This window comes from Gekko japonicus, unplaced genomic scaffold (assembly GCF_001447785.1).
Source record: "Gekko japonicus isolate JY-2015 unplaced genomic scaffold, Gekko_japonicus_V1.1 scaffold1101, whole genome shotgun sequence".
Lineage (NCBI taxonomy): Eukaryota > Metazoa > Chordata > Lepidosauria > Squamata > Gekkonidae > Gekko > Gekko japonicus.
The window spans coordinates 35,393-56,116 of NW_015168680.1; the positions used below are offsets into that span (position 1 = coordinate 35,393).

The 20,724-nt window shown below is 43.7% G+C and overlaps 1 protein-coding gene across 1 annotated transcript in view; it reads left to right on the top strand.

Annotated features, from left to right (window-relative positions):
• The window catches only part of DDX10 (DEAD-box helicase 10), a 255,941-nt gene that overhangs the window by 7,246 nt on the left and 227,971 nt on the right, over window positions 1–20,724 (top strand). The window contains exons 2-8 of the mRNA XM_015415396.1: window positions 315–375; window positions 901–1,031; window positions 3,481–3,639; window positions 5,412–5,532; window positions 9,406–9,595; window positions 13,802–13,928; window positions 18,867–19,029. Coding sequence (XP_015270882.1) covers window positions 315–375; window positions 901–1,031; window positions 3,481–3,639; window positions 5,412–5,532; window positions 9,406–9,595; window positions 13,802–13,928; window positions 18,867–19,029 — 952 coding nt within the window. The remainder of the gene's footprint in view (window positions 1–314; window positions 376–900; window positions 1,032–3,480; window positions 3,640–5,411; window positions 5,533–9,405; window positions 9,596–13,801; window positions 13,929–18,866; window positions 19,030–20,724) is intronic.

The following is a 20,724-nucleotide window of genomic DNA, read 5'->3' on the forward strand; positions in this document are numbered from 1 at the left end:
AAAGAGTGATAGCAGTGAAACCAGCATTCGTTGAGGATCTGAAAGATTGTGAGTTGACTTCTGGTTGCACAAACTATCCATAGTTTAAATAAACCATGGTTTTGCATTAGGTCTGAAGTGAACCAGCAAGACAAGTCTGTCTGTCTATCCACATCGAGTCACATGGGGAGTCCCTGTCCAGTTTGCATTCTCTCCAGGAATTATTATTCCTTGGGGAGATATACCGCCTGTGTTACATTTTGAATTGAGATTCTTTTTACATTTCACTTAATATTTTTTAAATCAACATGGTATTTTCTTTGTTTGTTTTTCAGATAAATGCAAATGAAGTAGTAAGGTTTTCAGATTTCCCTCTATCCAGGAAGACACTAAAAGGTAAGTCCAATAAGTTGTCTTGTGGTGGCTATGCCAGTAATGTGTTGGGGCTTTCCTTCCTCAGTCCTGCTCCATGTTGCTGAGCAACAGACTTTTCAGACTGTATTGGATTGGCCTGCAGCCAGGCGGCATTCCCACGTGATGTCATCTGTGGGAGCCACCGCATAGCAGTTAGGTTATTAGGGGTGTCCTGTTGAGGCACTGCCTCACGCAGTTGCGCTCATTTATTGCAATTTTTGTATATGTGGTAAAATAAGTGTGTGCATGGTAGGCTCAGTAAGCATTTACCATCTTTAATATTGTTTCCATGAAAATATAATATTTGATAAACAAAAACACTTTGTATGTGCCTCTTGGGCTTTTATTGACACTCTGAAACAAAGCAAAGGACCCAGCTTTCTTCCATCTTACAAATTCTTCTCTGGCTGGTCACCAGGAAGTGATTCTGTATTCTCCACAGGTGACCAGGCAAATTGCTGTTTATAAGCCTGTGGAAACCTATATTTCCCCCTTTCCATACACCAGGTTTGCAGGAAGCTCAGTATCGCATGGTGACTGAAATCCAGAGGCAGACCATTGGTTTGGCGTTACAAAATAAAGACGTGCTAGGAGCTGCAAAGACTGGATCAGGCAAAACCTTGGCTTTCATTGTACCTGTAAGTAATGTATCTCCATGTTGGGTATTATGTTGGAAGTTAATATTCCATGGCCTGTATCCTTTCACTCGGCAAAGTCTGAAGCCTTTCTCCAGCCTTACTCTCACTTAAGTGGTTCTTCTGCTGGATTAAGATCTACTTCCAATGAAGGAAAGCTTCATACTTTGCTGAGAGGAGGGGTTGGATACAGTCCCTGTCATTTTTATGAATGGGCGAACTAGCCAAATACAGGGTTATGTTTGCGGAATTTGTAGCCACCTGGACTAAACTAATGATCATTGGACACTCTAATGTATCTTCATGTTGGGTATTACGTTGGAAATTAATATTCCATGGCCTGTATCCTTTCACTCGGCAAAGTCTGAAGCCTTTCTCCAGCCTTACTCTCACTTAAGTGGTTCTTCTGCTGGATTAAGATCTACTTCCAATGAAGGAAAGCTTCATACTTTGCTGAGAGGAGGGGTTGGATACAGTCCCTGTCATTTTTACGAATGGGCGAACTAGCCAAATACAGGGTTATGTTTGCAGAATTTGTAGCCACCTGGACTAAACAAATGATCATTGGACACTCTAGCTTTATAGATGTTCAGTGGCAGTGGTTTTGTATTGATGATATTCATCGTGGCCCTACAGCAGTGATGCTCAGTGGTTTGGGACCTGCGTGGCTCTTTGGCATGCTACCTGTGGTTCTTCTGAGTGCCCAGTATGGCACCTCCCCCATGTTTTGGAAAAGTGGGAAAAGCCCTTGTCTGGTAGGGCTTCTGACAGGCAGGTAGATTCTTCCTTGAAACAGCTACTCCCAGAAGAATAGGTGAGCTGTGAGCCTTTATGAGGTGGAGTCCTCATGCTAGGAATGGGAGTAAATCTGGCTAATTTGATTAATGATTATTGTGAATGTGACTCCCTGCAAGCCATTACCCTGAGGTAATCTTGTTGCAAACCTAAGTAGGTATACTAAGAAGTAAGTCCCACTGAATTCAGGGGGGCTAGTTTCCTAGTCAGCATGTTGTTTAGGAATACAATCCGTCCATACAGTGCTAAGTAGAGTTACACCCTATTAAGCCGATTGAATGGGCTTAGAAGGGTGTTTCTCCATTGAGGATCATTCTGTTATTTTCCTCCCCTAGGAACCAAGCTACACAAATAGGAGAATTACACATGATGTACCACTTAATATCTGGGTACTGAATGCTCCCTATATTCATAATGCCCAGCAAATAGAAAATTGACTTCTCTCAGAAAGCTTGGTTGTCTTTTCTTTGACATGCAGTTTGGTGTAGTGGTTAAGTGCACGGACTCTAATCTGGGAGAACTGGGTTTGATTCCCCACTCCTCCACTTGCACCTGGGTGGATGACCTTGGGGAAGCCATAGTTCTGTCAGAGGTGTTCTTGAAAAAGAGCAGTTTCTGTCAGAGCTCTCTCAGCACCACCTACCTCACAGGGTGTCTGTTGTGGGGAGGGGAAGGGAAAGGAGTTTGTAAACCGCTCTGAGACTCCCTTGGGTAGTGAAGGGCAGGGTATAAATCCAATCTCTTCTTCTTCTTCCTCATTGACCAGCTACACGAGAATGACATTCTGACAGGTGCCTATTTGGTTGTGGTGGTGGTGGTGATAATTTTTGCTTTAAAAAATCTCCATGGAAGGGCATTCTGCATCCTTTCTGTGCTGCTGACTACAATCTTTTATATGCTGTTTTCATTGCATGTCTGTTCAGGGAATACTTTGGGGGAATATGTCCATGTGCACATGTGTGTGCGCATAAAATGCATGTATGTGTATATACGTATGTGTGTATATATATATGTGTGTGTGTGTATATATATACACGCACTCATGCACGGGGGTGTATTAAATAAATCGATTATTTACATATGAGCAACACAGTTAAATTTCCAAGCACTGAGAGCTATGCTGATAGCTCTTGCCCTGAAGCTGTGATATCCATGCTTCCCACTGGAGCAAATGTCATCCCACTGGTGCTCAAGATGGACCCCCCCCCCAAAAGCCCTGCTTGCTCAGAGCATCGGCACCACTTGAGCCCAGCAAGGTTGTGGGGGGCTGCTGGTAAGAGCAGCTGTTTTAATCAAGAGTTGCTGCACGAAGGATTTTTATAGGGATTTCTGATTAAAGTTTTGGAACTTTGCAGGCTCTGGAAATCTTGTATCGCCAGCAGTGGACTTCCACGGACGGGCTGGGAGTTTTGATAATATCACCGACCAGAGAGTTGGCCTATCAGACATTCGGGGTCCTGCGGAAGGTGGGGAAGAATCATGACTTTTCGGCAGGGCTCATCATTGGTGGAAAGGTTTGCCCATCTTCTGTTACCTTTATTCCTTTGTGCATGGGGAGTGAAAGTTCCTGTTGGGTAGGAGAGAGTGAACAAGATGTACATTGCCTCTGTTTATTACATTGCTTTTTATTACGCTTCTCAGTTTTGGAACTTTGCAGGCTCTGGAAATCTTGTATCGCCAGCAGTGGACTTCCACGGACGGGCTGGGAGTTTTGATAATATCACCAACCAGAGAGTTGGCCTATCAGACATTCGAGGTCCTGCGGAAGGTGGGGAAGAATCATGACTTTTCGGCAGGGCTCATCATTGGTGGAAAGGTTTGCCCATCTTCTGTTACCTTTATTCCTTTGTGCATGGGGAGTGAAAGTTCCTGTTGGGTAGGAGAGAGTGAACAAGATGTACATTGCCTCTGTTTATTACATTGCTTTTTATTACGCTTCTCCATTCTTTCTCCCCCCCACCTCGCTTTCAACCTTCATGTGCGCCTCCAGTTCTTTTTTTGGTTTACCGGGGTCATATTCCCTAACCCTTAAGGATAGTTTCGTGGCTTGGAAATTATTTTGGTAATTTCTACTAAAGTCATAAATAAGGATGCAATTTGAACACAGAACCTCTGAAAGATTCTCCTGGACAAATTGCCTTCTTATATAAGAACATTTTCATGGATCTTGTAGAGAAGGAGCTACGGTTCAGTGACAGAGCACCAGCTTTATACTCAGGAAGTTCAGTCCCTGGTGTCTTTAGTTAAAGGATCTAAGGTAGGCAGATGTTGGAAAATATTCCTTTCTTGTTCCGAGATCCATCACTCTGATTATGATGCTATGCTGTTTTTTCCCATGAACAGAGGTTAGGTTATGCTTCTGGGTGGTACAAAGGCTCTGTATTCATTGCAAACATGTACTTTTTTTTTTGCCCACAATTTAAAATTATTCTTTAATTCTTTACTCCAAAATATTTATGACACATTTCTTTGAAGAAGGCCTTATAGTTTTGCATCTACAATGCACACGTCTTTACATTTTGATTTATCCTCTCTTCTTCTGTAAGCACTACTATTTAGAGGTAGTCTATGAGACTTCCCAGAGAATATAATTTTGAGGGAATGTTTAACCATCATCAACATTTATTTCAAACTTAGATCAGCCAAGCAGTTTATCGGAGTAGTTGACATGTACATTTTTAATTGTCATCACAACCAATTAGTACAAATTTTATTCAGTAATATATGAATCAGAAAGTTGACAACTTGATTTTTACATCAGTCATCTTTCTTGCAGAATTTGAATTACCTGTCTTTTAAAACATTCCATTTTGTTTATATATGCTTAAGAGCAAGTCCTCAGAACCTGTGGAACTGGTTTCCAAGGAAATATGTATACAATTGGGTTCCGCATAACCTTTTTAAAAGCTCAATATTTAATTAACATTACCTCCATAAAATTCCCACCTGAGTCCTTTGCTTATTATAAGACAACCCAAACAAGAAAGTACTAAAAGAAAAAGGCAGGAAGTGTTTTGGGTTTTGTCTGTAAGGTCAGTTCTCTGGGAAGGGAAGCTCCATGTTTGTGGGGCAGCCACTGATCCTCAGTGTGTGAGAACAAGTTGTTATGAACAATGGCATTTTAGCAGATACCACATCTGCTGAAATGCCATTGTTCAGAGCCGGCTCTGTGTGTAAAGTTGTCTTCACATTATGCCTTTTCATGCAAATCCAGTAAGTTTCTCCATATGTCAGACACTTGTGCACATGTAAAGTCATAGGGCAACACAAAGCTGCCTTATATTTGGTCCATCGTCCGCTCAGCCAGCCAGCAGCTGTTCAGGGTCTCAGGCCCAGGTCTTTCACATAACCTGATCCTTTTTATGGGAGATGCTGGGGATTGAACCTGAGACCTTCTGCATGCAAAACAGAGGCTCTTCTGATGAGCCACAGTCCCTCCCTAAAATGGGGGGAGATGTTAGCTCTACTGTGTGAATGGAAGCCTTTCTGTTCACTTGCTCTTTTATACAAGAACTTCTTATATGACATGAGGGCATCTATTTTGAAAATATTATCCCTCCTAAACCCAAATTCTATGGTGTTCTGCAGGACTTGAAAGAAGAATCGGAGAGAATCCACAATATAAATATACTGATATGTACGCCTGGCCGGCTTTTACAACACATGGATGAAACCTCATATTTTCATGCCTCTAACCTGCAAATGTTGAGTAAGTAAAGTGACTGATTACTTTTGTTTCTTCCCTATGCAGGCTTTTTTTTTGAATTCACTGATGTTCACACATGAGCTTCTGTTCAAACGACTTGCTGTGAAAGCCCTCATCCTGTCCTCGAAAACTTTGTTAAAACTGAATGCTCATGGATCACAACATGAGTAGGGGCTGCCACGTCCGTGTCAAGGAAAGCTCTTCATACACTTGTGTTTGCCATGATAACAACAATAGTGTTTATTTAGGGATCGCGCTGGCTGGCATTCTCTGACTGTGCTTCACAAAGTTTGGAGGTTTCCTCCAACTCAGGTGGCTGTTCCTCCAAGAGGCACTTAGGCTTTGGAAAGCTCCTTAGACTGGAGGAAGTTCTGGCTGTTACAATCTGTTACTGTAACCTTACAACAGCCCTGCTGGGTAGGCCATTATCTCCATATTGGAGATGGGTGGCTGACAGAGTGGCTTGCCTAAGGCCCACCTTCAGTGTTCACGACAGAGGTGAGATACGCACTGGTTACTTCCCATATGCATCTGCAAGTATGTAGGGACCTTTTCATTTGCAGGAGCGGAGAGTGAATTGCATACTCGTATGGCTATGGGAACTGCCGTTTCAGCAGCTTCCCGAGGCAGAACTGCCAAACTGCTTTTTTAATTTCGCCGAGCTGACAAAGCTGTTAGGTCATGGGTGATGGTTCTGAGAGGCTGAAGGTGTGATGGGTCTGAGAGGCTGAAGGCATAACTTTCCTGCCTCCTCAGATCTGGTGTGGTGTCCATTGGGGTCCACCAACAGTTTCATTGTGTTCACATATGGCTACCCTTCTCTGTTTGTCTGAGATCTGTCACATTTTTATCGCATCCTTCCTTCAAGGACTCAGAGTGGGAGGGGCCATAGCTCAGTGGTAGAGCAGAAGGTCCCAGGTTCAATCTTTGGCATCTCCAGTTAAAAGGACCAGGCAGCAGGTGATGCAGAAGACCTCAGCCTGAGACCCTGGAGAGCAGCTGTCAGTCTGAGTATACAGCACTGACCTTCACGGTCCAAGAGTCTGATTCAGTATAATGCAGTTTTGTGTGTTGATCTGGTTTCCCCATCCTTCACATTATTGTCACACCAGCCTGTGAGGTAAGTTAGGCCGAGAGATTGATTTACAGAAAAAACTGTACTGCCATACTGGTCTGTACAAAATCCAAAAACAAGAACAGAATCCATGTAATACCTTTCATTAGGACCAACCAAATTGACACAATAAAAGGTATTGCACAGATTTCGTTCATATTGTTGAGAGATGGATTGGCCCAAAGTTCTCAGACGAATCATGATAGAAGGGAACTCGGGTCTCTCCTAGTTTAACCAATATGTATCTCATGGATATGGGAAAGGCAGTGAAATGAGGATGAATTCTGGAACAGGTTTGGTTGGTGGAATGCTTAATGCAGAAGCTTGGTTCTGAACACACATACACATGAAACTGCCTTACACAGAGTCAGCCAAATCCAAACAAAACAGACCTCCCAGTAACCACACTCCAAAGAAAACAAAACTGGGGCCAATATCAATCCAAAGATACACTCTAAAAGGTAAGTTGAGTATGCTTAATACATATGCTTTATACTTAATAGTAACTTCTCAGTGTACAAAATTTCCCCAAGTTATATAATCTAGCCATACAATATCAAAGTATTTACAATAACAAGATAATACAATAAATTGTCAGTTGCTGCCAACAGCCCGAAGATATCAGTGGAATTCCAAAACAGTTACTGTTGGCAGTCAAAAGAGTATAAGGCTTATAAAGCTTAAAGCTAATGAAGCTTGACGAAGCAGCCGGCTTGTACTTGGTTTCGTCTAATGACTTCCTCATAAGCAGCTTAACTGATGTTGTATACAAGTTTTCTTAATGTGTGTATTTTTCTGGTTTTTAAAGACTCTTCTCTAGAGTTGCTTGGAGGTTTCCTCCAACTCAGGCGGCTGTTCCTCCAAGAGGCACTTAGGCTTTGGAAAGCTCCTTAGACTGGAGGAAGTTCTGGCTGTTACAATCTGTTACTGTAACCTTACAACAGCCCTGCTGGGTAGGCCATTATCTCCATATTGGAGATGGGTGGCTGACAGAGTGGCTTGCCTAAGGCCCACCTTCAGTGTTCACGACAGAGGTGAGATACGCACTGGTTACTTCCCATATGCATCTGCAAGTATGTAGGGACCTTTTCATTTGCAGAAGCGGAGAGTGAATTGCATACTTGTATGGCTATGGGAACTGCCGTTTCAGCAGCTTCCCGAGGCAGAACTGCCAAACTGCTTTTTTAATTTCGCCGAGCTGACAAAGCTGTTAGGTCATGGGTGATGGTTCTGAGAGGCTGAAGGCATAACTTTCCTGCCTCCTCAGATCTGGTGTGGTGTCCATTGGGGTCCACCAACAGTTTCATTGTGTTCACATATGGCTACCCTTCTCTGTTTGTCTGAGATCTGTCACATTTTTATCGCATCCTTCCTTCAAGGACTCAGAGTGGGAGGGGCCATAGCTCAGTGGTAGAGCAGAAGGTCCCAGGTTCAATCTTTGGCATCTCCAGTTAAAAGGACCAGGCAGCAGGTGATGCAGAAGACCTCAGCCTGAGACCCTGGAGAGCAGCTGTCAGTCTGAGTATACAGCACTGACCTTCACGGTCCAAGAGTCTGATTCAGTATAATGCAGTTTTGTGTGTCGATCTGGTTTTCCCATCCTTCATATTATTGTCACAACAGCTTGTGAGGTAAGTTAGGCCGAGAGATTGATTTACAGAAAAAACTGTACTGCCATATTGGTCTGTACAAAATCCAAAAACAAGAGCAGAATCCATGTAATACCTTTCATTAGGACCAACCAAATTGACACAATAAAAGGTATTGTACAGATTTCGTTCATATTGTTGAGAGATGGATTGGCCCAAAGTTCTCAGACGAATCATGATAGAAGGGAACTCGGGTCTCTCCTAGTTTAACCAATATGTATCTCATGGATATGGGAAAGGCAGTGAAATGAGGATGAATTCTGGAACAGGTTTGGTTGGTGGAATGCTTAATGCAGAAGCTTGGTTCTGAACACACATACACATGAAACTGCCTGACACAGAGTCAGACCATTGGTCTACCCAGGACGGTATTGCATCCTTAGACTGGCAGTTGCTCTCCAGGGTCTCAACTGGCAGTTTTTCATATCACCTATTACCTGATCCTTTTAACTGGAGATGTCAAGGATTGAACCTGGGACTTTCTGTACACCAAGCGGATGCTGTGCCACTGAGCCAATCGTTTCTCCTCCACCCGTGGACTGAGGAGTCCATGTGATGAAATGCTTTTGTGACTCCTGCAGGTCTTGGTGTTACAGAACAGCCTGAGGGGTTATTTTTTTAATTTTATTCTTAATATCATATTTCAGCCAAAACACCAGCTTGCTGATATGGCTGATTCATAATTTAAAAACCTTCACAGAAAGTTCTGGTTAAAAATACAATTAAAAAATCAGAGGGCATTAAAATGCCCCAACACAATAAAATGCTAGTAGCAGCAGCCTCCTTCCTAAAAAGGAGTGTCTTTCTTGACCCACTTTTGGTAAACATTTCAGTCTCCCCTCAGAAAAAGAAGCCTTAGTATGAAAGGCCTTGGCCGTGGTAACCCGTTGCTGTGCTTCAACTAATGTAACGGGTCAAGATACCCCCCCCCTTATGATCTCAAGTCATGAGAGGTGTTGGTGTTGGAGGGCATCTTGTGTGAATTTAGGAGCTGTGCATTTCCTGTGGATGAAACCCAGTACTGTTGTGGAAATTTCAGTCTTGCTTTCTGTCTGAAGGCAGAAGCTTTTTTTTAAAAAAAAAATTCCCTCCAGCCAGTCTTTCTCATTCCAGTACTTGATGAAGCTGACAGGATTTTGGACATGGGCTTTGCTGATACGATGAATGCAATCATAGAAAACCTTCCCAAGAAACGCCAGACGCTGCTTTTCTCAGCAACACAAACCAAATCTGTGAAGGACCTGGCACGACTCAGCTTGAAAGATCCAGAATATGTCTGGGTACATGAAAAGGCAAAGTTCAGGTAGGAAAAGTCCTTTCTGTTTTAGACTTCAAAGAGAGTGGGTAATTTCTCTCCATTCTTTTCCTGTTTGTGAAAGGAAGAAAAAATGTTATTCATCCTGAGACCTTGTGATAAAGCCAGAAAATTGAAGTGGGCAGAAACACCCCCCTCCCCCCAATCTGGTTTGTAGAAGTATGGTCGTAGAAACCTTTGCTCTGCCACTTCAAGTATTGTGTGTTGTTGCCTTTGGGCAGAGAGATCTGTAGACGACAGCAAGTGCATAGGATAGCCAGGAAACTGCGGCTGTCAAAAGTCAGCCTGAATACTTTCTGGCTTGATTCATTGGAATGCACAACCCATGCCTCCCAGGAGCCTTCAGCATGTGACAAGAAAGCATAAAAAGTGGATACAAGAGATCCCATTAAGATGCAGTGAAGAAGAAAAAACATTAGGTAGCAGAAAACATAATTTGTTCTTCCAATATGCATATTTAGGATTGTAGCCTTAGTAAGCTGTGCTGAAAGCAATGGGATTTTCTTCTGAGTAAGCCTGATTAGAACCGGCACTGTGACTTTTGAAAACCCAGGACTATAGCATTTCCCAAACTTTCAGGTGCTTAATAATCTAGATATCTAATAGCCAAGTTGTCCCCTCTGTGCGGATATCTAAATCCGCACATCTGGGGCACATGGGGGCAAAGAGATTTTTCTGCACACTTGGGGCACTCTCCAGGTGTGCAGAAAAATCTGAAATGTAGAAAAAACTACATGGGGGATACTTAAATCTCTCCAAAAGTAAAAGAGCGTTCCCTGCGCATGCGTAGAGAACGCACTGGGAACTGTGCCTCCCTGTGGTTGCTCGGGGGGGGGGGAAGGTTTGGCGGGCCCAGTGGCTGGGAGGGGCCTCACCGCCATTGTCGGGGGGTGGGGGAGAATGCTTAGCAGGATAGGGTGGCTGACACCACTCAACTTGCATGACTCAACTAGGCCTGGCTGCCTGCCTGCTCCTGTTCAACAGCAGCCACCCTATGAAAGCCGGTGAAGTGTAGCAGTTAGAGCTTCAGAATAGGCTCTGGGAGAGCCAGTTCAAATACCCATCTTGCTGTAAAGGTTCACTGGTTCATTTGGGGCCAGTCACATATGTTGACCCTAACCTACCTCACAGGGTTGTTGTGAGGAGGGAAAAAAAAGAGGAGAATAATGTAAGCTGTTTGGGTCTTTTCTTTTAAAAAGAAAGGTGCACCATCCAAATGTGGAATATATTTCCTGCAACAAAAATGTTCCTTTTCCTTACCAGTTATACTGTGTGATCACGTACAATGACCTGCGCTGGCCTCCATTTGGCCAGCCTCGTGTAAGAAGCTGATGATCCTAAATTAAGCATCCTGCTTTGTGGGTTTTATTTCTGATTGGATACATTTACTTCGGATTGCATATTATTATTTATTAGATTTCTGAATCGCCCATCCCTGCTACCGTGGGTCTCTGGGCGATGTACAACAATAAATAAAAACATCACTATAACATATAAAATACATTTCCTTTTTCTCTGATCAGAAAATATTAATGTTTCTCTGTTGAAGAATGTGCAATTGAGTCACAGCTGACTCACAGTGATCCCATCCATGGGGCATTCCAGGCAGGAGATGAGCAGAGGTGGTTTGCCATTGGCTGCCACTGCATCGCAACCCTGGACTTCTTGGGTGGTCTCTCGTCCAAGTACCGACCATAACTAACCCCACTTCGCTCCCAAGCTCTGACAAGCCTGGCCTAAACTGGGCTGTGTTGTGAAATATCCTGCTAGGTTGTATTACACAATAACAACAAAACATAGAGTAGCGTTTCTTCATCAGGAATTGCCATTTTCATCAGTTTGCTAGAACCAGGCTGGTTATGGGGTGGAGGGGTGGGGAGTCCAAATGAGATTATTACTAGGTAGTGAGTGACTACAGTTGTATAATTTAAGGACCTGTGGGCTGAATCAGATCACTATGGAATGCTGTAATTTCTACCTAGCCAGTAGCATTATCTATAAAACAGTGGGAATATTGTTAATGGTTCCAGATTCAACAGTAGGAGGATAGAATGATGTATCGGACATAATGTTTGGGATCGCCTTGTCCATTACAGAAATAACCCTGAGCAGTACTTTAAGGTATCAGCTTTATATTTCAACAGGGCTGTTGGGCATGTGCAGTCTGATTAGTAGGCACCCCTTGGTGGGGCTGCACATCATAAACTTCCAATGGTGGTATTGCTTTTGACGGTAGCTCAGAGGTAGAACACGTCATTTGCATGCAAGAGCCTCCCGGGTTCAACCTCCAGTTCAAAGAACCTCTAGCAAAGATCTTTCTTAACACAAAGCCCCCAAATGCCACTGCCTGAATTAGATGGACCAGTGATCTAACTTGGTGTAAGGTGGCTTTGTATGTGTCTGTGGGTTTTTAATAAGAATGTAAATAAAAGGTGGTTTGTTTTAAAGGGCAAAGTAGTTGGAATTCACTCTTTAAGACACCGAACAAGTTTTGTGAGAGGCCTGTTTTAAATTTCTAATGTATCCCATGATGAAGCTTCAGAGCATACAACAACTTTGAAAACTCACATGTGCAACAAAATTGGACAAAACCAACTTCGATCTGGCAATTTTTAGTAATGAGCTAGTTTTCATAATAAGCGATGGATTTAAGTTTCTTCTGACAAGCTTGCTCCCTGGGTTTCAGTGGAGTCTAGGATTCGCTGCTTCTGAATCAAAGCCCTTTTATTTCTTAATTTAGAGAATTTATAAGCCATCCCACAAGTAAAAACAATCCCATAGAATCATAAAAACAGACAATATAAATGATCAAGATAAAACCGGGCGGCGGGGAGGGGGGGCATAAAAGCAGCATAAAGCAAGCATGGAGCAGTCTCAAAAAATCTAGAAGTGAGTCCTTAAGCAGACTGTGAAAAAAACTGACCCTCAGTTAAAAGCATGGGACTGAAAAATCAGCAAGGTAGGTTCCAGGTGATGAGGTGCCACCACTGAAGGAGTCACTGCCCATTTTGACTCTAAAGGTGGGGCACAGGGGGCAAGACCTGAGAAGTGGATCTTAACTGCTTGGCTGGACAGCGTGGAAGGAGGTGGTTCTTCAAGAACCCTGGCTCCAAGCCATTTGGACTGTAAAGGTATGAACTAGCACTTTGAATTGTGCCACGAAGAAGATAGGCAACTGGTGCATATATGCCAAATTCTCCAGATTTGAAACCTTGACTAAAAGGCAGCCCAAAGAACTAAAAAAAACTTCTTGCAGTGATTTTGAAAATAATGCTTAGGCTCTGGCTTAGATCATGCATATCTCAGGAAGGATGTTCTATGACTCTGGGCTGCTTGATAAACCAAGCCCCCTGGTGAATGAGAGAGCAAGCCTAAGTGAATCTACTCAGAATCTTACTTAGCTGTTTTCAGTGGGGCTGACTCCCAGGAAACATGTCCTTAAGGCTGCACTCTGAATTTTGGTGCAGGCTCAAAGGACTCAATGTGTTGCCCTTGCTTGCTATGAGAGATTAAGGTGGGCTATAAGGAGAAAGTAGTGTTTAATGGATGGCCATGAATGAGGGTTTGAGCCAGCTTTGGGTCTTGCAGATTCCATCTGATCTGGCAGCTGTTCAGCCAGCTAGTTTGCTCCGGTTCATGGGATTTGTAAATGCAATCATAAAACAGGAAGAGACTTTGAGTGTGGTATGTTAAAGAAAAGCTTTTGCTGTGCTAAGATTTCAGATAATGAAAGTGATAGCCCTGGAGGGTCAACACAGTGTTATGGTTGTAACAGTATATCACAATCATGATACAAATCGGGGACTGTAAGCCACACATAAACTTTGCAGTTAAATTTAAAAGCCAAACATAACAGTTTGTATTGCGAGCGTTAACATACTTTCCCCCCGTGACTTCCCGCAGTTATTTATATATTGGTTTCTCACATGCACCAGACTTTGCCTGAGGCGGCCAACAACATAAAATGAAACAATACGTAATACAATTGTAATATATATAGATACACAAACACGATAAACTTAACAGTGGCTGTCGTCTAGTTTTTTAAGATCGCAATCAGTGAAACCAGCATAAAAGAGAAGAGAACAAGACAAGTGGATAAATGCAAACAAAATGGTATTTCTTGTTCCTTTATTTGATGTTTAGCGATGGCACCTAATGCTTACCATGTAACTTATTTTTTTTTAATCTTAGCACCCCAGCAACTTTGGAACAAAACTATGTCGTTTGTGAGCTGCATCAAAAAATCAACATGTTGTACTCCTTTTTGAGAAGTCATCTGAATAAGAAGAGTATTGTATTCTTTGCAAGCTGCAAAGAGGTACTGCATGTATATGTAATATAAAAGGGATTTTAAAAGGTTAACAAATTGATTTAAATTGTGGCTTGTAGGGACAATATTGCTCCAGTCTTCACCCATCCACACTGGCTCCCAATTTGTTTCTGAGTATAATTCAGGTTGCTGGTTTGACCTTCAAGAGCCCTATATGGTTTGGGACCCACATACCTGAAGGACTGCCTTATGAACACACCTGGCCACTAAGGTCATCTTCAGAGGCCCTTCTTCAGGTGCCCCAACATTTTGGGATGAGGTGGCTGGCAACCTGGGAAGAGGGCCTTCTCAGGCATGGCCCCAAAATTCTGGAACTCTCTCTCCAGAGAGATTTGCCTGTCCCCTTCTCTTGACAACTTCCGCCAGCAGGTGAAGACTTTTTTGTTTCATTTGGTGTTCCCTCTGTGATTCCTCCTTGCACAGAGAATGCTACTTTACTTTTCAGGGGATTTAAACTCTCTTATGGATTTTTTGAACATTTCAGATTTTTCTGCAGACCTGAAGAGTCCCCCAAATTTGTTGATAAATCTGTTTAGCATCTGTGTGGCCCCGATCCACAGATATAGGTATTTACAGGTGGTGGCCACACATTGCTAATAGGATATAAACAAGTGGGAACCTGCAAGGACTTGCAGGAGGCACCTCTCTTCCCCCTCAACCAGTATTTCCTCTTTCCTTTTCCTGAAAGCCCCCATTGTCTCTTCCTTTTTCCTGCTTCCTTCTTTCTTTTTAGGGTTGCCAACCTCTGGGTGGGGGCTGGAGATCTCCTGGAGTCCCAACAGATCTCCCAGATACAGAGAGAAATTCCCCTGAGGGTTGCCAGATTGAGGTTGGGAAATCCCTTGAGATTTCGGGGTGGAGCCTTGGCAGGGCGAGGTTTGGGGAGGGAAATAACCTCAGCAGGGTATAATACCACAGATTCTGGGTGATCTCCAGCCCCCATCTGGAAGTTGTATAACAAAAAATGGCTATGCAGTAGGTGTGATATACTATATCTGAAAAACACTGTAATTTTTAAGGAATATACACAAAATTCTATTTGACATTACAACTAGGTTTTTGACTTTGTGGAGCTGGTTGGAACATTGAATAGGCCCTAGTGTCAAGGGAAATAGCAGAGCTCCTTAGCTTGGTATAACACTTGCAGTTGAGTGGTGGAGTGCAACTGGGAACAGAGGATTAGTGCCTGGGCACGTCCTGCACTAGTCTGCACCAGTTTGGTGTGAGGGCCAGTTTGGTGTAGTGGTTACGTGTTCGGACTCTAATCTGGGAGAACCGGGTTTGATTCACCACTCCTCCACTTGCACCTGGCTGGATGACCTTGGGCAAGCGTAGTTCTGGCACAGCTGTTCTTGAAAAAGGGCAGTTTCTGTCAGAGCTCTCTCAGCCCCACCTACCTCACAGGGTGTCTGTTGTGGGGAGGGGAAGGGAAAGGAGTTTGTAAGCCGCTCTGAGAAACCTTTGGGTAGTGAAGGGCGGGATATAAATCCAATCTCCTCCTCCTCTTCCTCCACTAGTCCCCCTCAACACTTTCCTGGCTTTATTGTATGATTTCGGCGTGACGAAGGGTCGAAATGGAGATTTATCTGGGACATCCATTGCTGTGGTTAATACTATGTGGTTAACCTCATATATTATGGTCTAGCTTCATATGTTTCAATTCAATTTGTACTTGTACTGCATCTTTAAAAAACAGTTAATAAGTGCCCATCTGGAAGTTGTCAACCCTAGTCCCCCTGGAGGAAATGACTGTTTTGGAGGGCAGTGTCTATGGCATTATACTCCTCTTGAGGTCCCCCTCCTCAAACCCCATCCTCCCCAGGCTCCCCCCCCCAATCTCTAGGAATTTCCTAACCTCTTTCCCGTCTTTTGGCAATCCTCATATCCTCTCCCTGCCTCATTCTCTCCTTCTCAGCCATTCACCAACCTACCTTTTATCTGCCTCCCATCTTCAGCTATATTTAGTCTTTATTTATTTCATTTATATCCCACCTTTCTCCAGAGATGGGACCAAAACAGCTTACATTATTCCCCTCTCCTCCTTTTTGTTTGCACAACAACCCTGTGAGGTAGGTTAGGCTGAAAGTATTTGGCTGGACCAGATTCACCTAGTCATCTCCCACAGCAAGATGGGGATCTGAACCTTGGTCTCCCAAACCCTACTTGAAGCTCTAACAGCTACACCACACTGGCTTTGATAGAGAGGTTGCTGTTGAACAGTAGCAAGCAGCCAGGCCTAGTTCAGTCATGAAAGTCGGGTGGTATCAACTCACCCAGAAGTTGCTTCCAGGCCTGAGGTTGCCAATCTCCAGCTGGGACCTGGCGATCTCCCAGAATTACAGCAAACTCCAGATGACAGAGATCTGTCCCCCTGGAGAAAATAGCTGCTTTGGAGGGTGGACTCTATGGCATTATATTCAGCTGAGGCCTCTCCCCTCCCCAAACCCTGCCTTCCTCAGACTCCACCACAAACTCTCCAGGAATTCCCAACCTGGAACTGGCAATCTTAGCCAGACCTGGCCCCAAGATGCCTTTCCTCGGCCAAAATAGGCCTGCCTCTATCTTTTACTGACAGAACCAAGCCTTGGAATGCTGTGGTTGGCTAGCAACAGCCATTGAGGGAATTCATTGCTTAAAGCTATAGGCGGTCCTTTTATCATTTTCGGCTTTTTTAAAGCTGCTACCATTGTGGGGTTTTTTTTTTAGATTATACATTTTTTCTGCAAACATGGAGTCCTTTTTAGGTTTGTAGAAAGCTCTGCCTTGCCTGTTCACAGCTCCAGCCACTGGATTTAAGTATCCAAAGATAACCTTACTTTGGTATTGAAATATAAGATAAATAAATTTACGTCTTATATAAGGATAAAAACAATTAATTTTGAAGGAGAAAGCGCTTTTTATTTCTACTTTATCTGTTCATGTGTTATAGCAGACTCATGCCTTTTCTTAATTGGGACCTGCCGCTGGCAATTTTTATAAGCACTTGTATTAACAATAATTTATTTTAAGTGCTCCTGGGTCAAAGAAATTTGGAAAGAGGTGTTATTTTTCTAACGACTCTGCACTCTTAAATTGAACATGGATTTTTTTGGGGGGGTTACTGAACTTACAAAAGCTTGATGTATAAATTTTTTAAAAGAAGCCCCACAAGTCCCTTACACAGAATGTGATAGTGGGTGTAAAGATTTGGTGGCAAACCACTGCAAATCTGACAGCTGATGCCAGACCGTGAAGTGATTGGGAAAGCATTCTCAGGGGCTGAAAGGGATGTTGACAGAATTAATACGGTTTCAGAATGAGGATTTATTTATGTGCTCCACTTATTATTTGCCATTCTCATTAGGACTCGAGGTGGATTACATAATTATAAAACGGTGCAATAAAGACCAGTAGGATACATCCTATAATCAATGCAATCTGAAGGGGGAAAAGAAGAAAAAAAACTACCTGCAGTTTTTCTGACAATTAAATTGCAACTATAGTGCCCTCCGTTACAGAGCTTAACTCCTCTTTTATTTTAGGTTATTGGAATAACTGTAGTATGTTCTCAGTAAGAAGCGTACCGGATTCGCTTCAAAGTGCTGGTTCTTACCTTTAAAGCCCTATATGGCCGGGGTCCAACATACTTAAGGGACTGCCTTTCCCCATATGTTCCCCTGCGGGCACTAAGGTCGGGGACACAACATCTCCTGATGATTCCAGGCCCCAAGGAGGCCAGGCTGGCTGCTACTAGGGCCAGAGCTTTTTCGGTGGCGGCTCCTACCTGGTGGAATGAGCTCCCGGAGGAGATCCGGGCCCTGCGGGACCTTGCGCAGTTCTGCAGGGCCTGCAAGACGGAGCTCTTCCACCAGGCGTTCGAGTAGGAGCTGCCACTATTTTACCATCATCAGCTCTTGGCCCTGGGAAGAGAGAACAACAGCGCCACATGGAACTTCAGTACTGATTGGGTGTGCCATCTGGGACGTCATCTTCATGGAAGATCTTGTTTGAACCTCTAGAGCACTTAATAGGTTGTAACTTATGTTGTTATATTGTAGTGATGTTTTTATATGTTTTTAATCTGTTTTATGTGTTGGCTTTGCCTGTCTGTGAGCCGCCCGCGCTGCGGGGAGGGCGGGTTATAAATTGAAATTATATATATAAAAACAACAGTAAATAATTTGTTTTAAATCTGTTTCCCAGTTAATGATGAGTGTTTTTTTAGGTGAATGTTTAACTAATTTGCGGCTGTTTGGAAGTAACGGATCACTGCTTAATTAAATGAACTTAATGTAACTTTATTATCGTTATTGCTACTTCGACAAGATTTTTGTCTCCTGTTTTTTTTAATTTTTACCACAAGAGACTTTCAATCTCATTAGAGCAGCAGTGGTCATAGAAGGAATATTGAATCCTTTGCTCCATTTTCCTGCCCCCCCCAACATATTTATTTATTTCCTGCCTTTATACCATTGCCCCCTCCTCCATTTTATCCTCACAACAACCCTGCGAAGTAGGTTAGCCTGAGTGTGTGACTGGCCCAAGATCACCCAGCAAGCTTCCATGGCGGAGAAGAGATTTGAACCTGTGTCTCCCAGATCCTAGTTTGACATCTAGTTATCTTTATCTGCAGGAGGACAGAATGCAGTTACAAGCATTCCCCCCTGCCATAGGACTATTTCTAGCTTCTGGGGTAGATCAGAAAAATGGCATGGTGGGAAAGGGTAAATATCTTCCTCTCCAGTGTCTTTGCTCCTGTCATTCTGCACCTTACCCCACCTGACTTAAAATGAAAAAGATCAGGAAATCCAATGACAGGTCTTCTATGCAGTGTGCGCTTTGGCCATTTAGTGGCTGCATTGCACGTGGTACTTTACAAAGTAAAATAATCCAAAGACAGGCCCTTGGTATAAAGAGCTGACAATCGACATTGTTTCTGGTTTCCAGGTTCAATACCTATTTAGAATGTTCTGCCGCCTTCGTCCCGGCCTGCCTATACTGGCACTTCATGGCAAACAGCAGCAGATGAAAAGAATGGAAGTCTATAATGATTTTGTGCGCAAGAAATCAGCCGTTCTCTTTGCTACGGATATTGCCGCTCGGGGGCTGGGTGAGTAGTTTCAAGTGCTTGCATGTCCATCAATCTGGAAAAGTACTTAAGCTTTATTTCTCTGATCCAGGGGGGTAGCTGTGCTAGTCTGCTGCAGCTGAAGTGTGTGTGTGTGGGGGGGGGGGAACAGTCCTGTGGAGCCTTAAAGATGAATGCGTTTATTGCGACAAAAACTTTCATGAGTCTGAAGCCTGCTTTGTCAGATGCACAGTCCAGTCCAATCCGGTGAGAGTGTGGTTGAGTACAGTCCTGGCTTTTATTAAATTTTATTTCCTTTGAGTTGAATTCAAAGGACCATGAATGGTTCTTGTGACAGACAGGAGGCTGTCCTGCCCTGGAGAGGTGAAACAGCCTGAGCCTGTGGGAGTGTTGCTCCAGGATCTAGTCTCCTTCCAGATGTTGAGGTCTACCAGAGGGAGGTGACGAGACGAAAAAGGGGAATTGTCTCGGCAAGGGAGCAGACAACTTAGTGTTTAGCTCTGCCTGGCAGAGTGGTTGGATTCTACCTCAGGGAGAGGATAGAGTTGTGAGGCCTGTCTGTGATGATGAGTACACCTGGTTACTACAGGCTTTAAAGGAAATTCAGCACATAATGTGGCTGCCAGTCTGTTTCCAAGCTCAATTCAAGGTGCTGGTTATGACCTTTAAAGCCCTTCATGACCAGGGACCCCCACATATTTAAAAGACTGTCTCCTTCCATATGTCCCTGTGTGCCAGCTGTGGTCATAATGCAGCCATCTGTTGGCTATCCCACCATTCAGGTTAAGCCTGTCCAGGCCTTCTCCATCATGGCTTTGACTCTGTAGAATGGATTTTCTGAAGAGGTGAGGGGAGCCCCCCTCCTTGGAGATCTTCAGGAGGTGCTACTTGTTTGCCAGGGCTTTTCAGGGGGCTTGAATGGGGGAGAGATCTGAGGTTAGCGGTTATATTTTGGTTTTAACTGAAGATGTTTTCAGCTATTATTGTAAACTGCCTTGAACCATGAGGAAAGGCAGGATATAAATGTTTTAATAAATAAGCATGAATAAATAAATAAATAGATCTTTCTTAAACCTCCTGCTTCACTGATCTCTGTACTCTTCAGGCTCAGTACAAAACTTACTTCACAGCAGTGACCCAAAGCCTTGACGCTTGCTACCTGAAGAATGTCTCGTAACTGGGGAGAAGGCTTTATATCTCAAAACTAGCCAGGTTTTCCCAAATTCATAAGAGAGGCAATGTGGGTTCCCTCAGTTTCAAGAAAGGTCCTGTCACAGCCCTCCACTCAGAGAATGTGTCCTTTCTCCCCTTCTTACTGCTGCCCTCTCTGTTCCCTGAAAAGTGACTCCTGGGAATTGTGAGGTCCTCAATCCTGCTCGAGTTTGAGGTCCACGTATCAGAAATACTAGAGCTTAGATGTTATTCCAGTGAAGGTTGTGGGTAAACAGAGGCCTTAAATTCTCTTGCAATGGGGTGGAGATGCAGTGCTGTCCGCTCCCCTGGGAGTAAACAACTAGTTCCTAAAGGTGCTGTGCCTGGTTATGGTGGCAAGAGCGCCAGTATGGTTGGGGTAGTTCAGGGTTTTTTGGGGCCTGAGGGAGGTCGCATGAGGAGAGACTTCAAATGCTGCTGTTGGCTGTGGGATAAAAGGGTTCAGGGTCTGAGTCAAAGGGCAGGGTTGTATACCGGGGTTGAGGGGGATGGCTCAGACTCCTG